Source organism: Olea europaea, unplaced genomic scaffold (assembly GCF_002742605.1).
Source record: "Olea europaea var. sylvestris unplaced genomic scaffold, O_europaea_v1 scaffold30535, whole genome shotgun sequence".
Taxonomy (NCBI): Eukaryota; Viridiplantae; Streptophyta; class Magnoliopsida; order Lamiales; family Oleaceae; genus Olea; species Olea europaea.
In genome coordinates this window covers 1-1,347 of record NW_019249236.1, presented here as the reverse complement: position 1 = coordinate 1,347, position 1,347 = coordinate 1, and the positions used below count along the sequence as shown (strand labels likewise).

Sequence of the window (1,347 nt, the reverse complement as noted above, 5' to 3'; positions counted from 1 at the left end):
TCTCTCTCTCTCTAATATACAGAAGAATTGAAGTCCAAAAATTTGGCAAGAGACACCATGACGGACAGAGTCTACCCATCAGCCAAACCGGCGGCGAACGGAGGTGAAGCAACCGCCACCGTCGCTAACGGCGGTGCCAACCCAACATTTCCAGTCAACAAAGCCCAGCTCTACAACGCCACTCGTCCCATGTACCGTCCCCAGCCTCCGCCCAAGCGTCGGCACAGCCGTAGCTGCTTTTGTTCCTGCTGTCTCTGGACTACCCTCATGATCCTACTGATCCTCCTCCTCGCTGCCATAGCCGGCGCCGTCTTCTGGGTGCTCTACCGCCCACAACGCCCCTCCTTCGCCGTCTCCTCCCTCCAACTCTCCAAATTCAACCTCACCAACACCGCCATAATCTCCACCTTCAACCTCACTGTCACTGCGCGTAATCCCAACAAGAAAATCACCTTTTTTTACGATCCCATATCGGTGAAAGTATTTTCCGGCGACTTCACCATCGGTGATGGATCATTACCGGGATTCATTCACGGTAAAAAGAATGTCACCACTTTGAAATCTGTAATATCAAGCTCAAATCAATTTTCCGATGGAACAGATGTTTCTCCATTGAAGTCCAGCTTGAAGAACAAGAATCTGCCACTGAAAATCCAGCTGGATACCAAAGTAAAAGTGAAAGTCGGAAAAGTGAAAACTAAGAAGCTCAGAATTAGGGTTACTTGTGACGGCATTAAAATTTCAGTCCCCACTGGAAAAGCAGCCACGGTGGCGAAAACCACCGGTGTCAAGTGCAAGCTTGATCCAAGAATCAAGATCATCAAGTGGACTGTTTGAAGAAAACTTCCGACCGGAAAGTCAGTCACAGCAGCGCATCTAATTCAAGTGCAAGCTTGATAATCACTGAATCAAGATCTGTTTAAAGGAAATTACTTTTACACAAAGCGTAATAATTGTTTTATATTAGTTTTTGGTTTGAAGTTTTGTTATTCTTGGATTTGATTTCATTCTTTCCTCTTTTTTTACTTAATTTCGGGTGTATGAATATCCGTAGGATTTAATATTTATACTCATATTGCATATATATTATAGTTTCTTGAAATTTGATGGCAAGAAAATATGTGAACAATTTTTATTTTCTTTCACACATTTTCCAGTGCCACCAATTATAGAATATAATTGTGGTGAGAATAAATTCATGTCCTGGAACATGACCTACTTGGTAACGCGTCAACCGACTTGTATCATTGAAAAAGTATAGAAACAAATTTATTTAATTTGCTTCTATTATTGCTAGATTTTTATAGTGAAATAGTAGGTAGGTGGGGGTGTCGGTGGAAAATGGGA

At 42.4% G+C, this 1,347-nt stretch overlaps 1 protein-coding gene across 1 annotated transcript; it reads left to right on the top strand.

Annotated features, from left to right (window-relative positions):
• The first annotated feature begins 6 nt into the window (after positions 1-6).
• LOC111384946 (NDR1/HIN1-like protein 6) lies at positions 7-1,084 on the top strand. Its single transcript, XM_023009292.1, has one exon. The coding sequence runs from the start codon at positions 58-60 to the stop codon at positions 835-837; it is 780 nt and encodes a 259-aa protein (XP_022865060.1). The 5' UTR covers positions 7-57; the 3' UTR covers positions 838-1,084.
• Positions 1,085-1,347: the final 263 nt, after the last annotated feature.

Bases quoted from the DNA above. Each gene is read 5' to 3' on its own strand.
- LOC111384946 (XM_023009292.1), top strand. From the start codon at position 58: ATGACGGACAGAGTCTACCCATCAGCCAAACCGGCGGCGAACGGAGGT.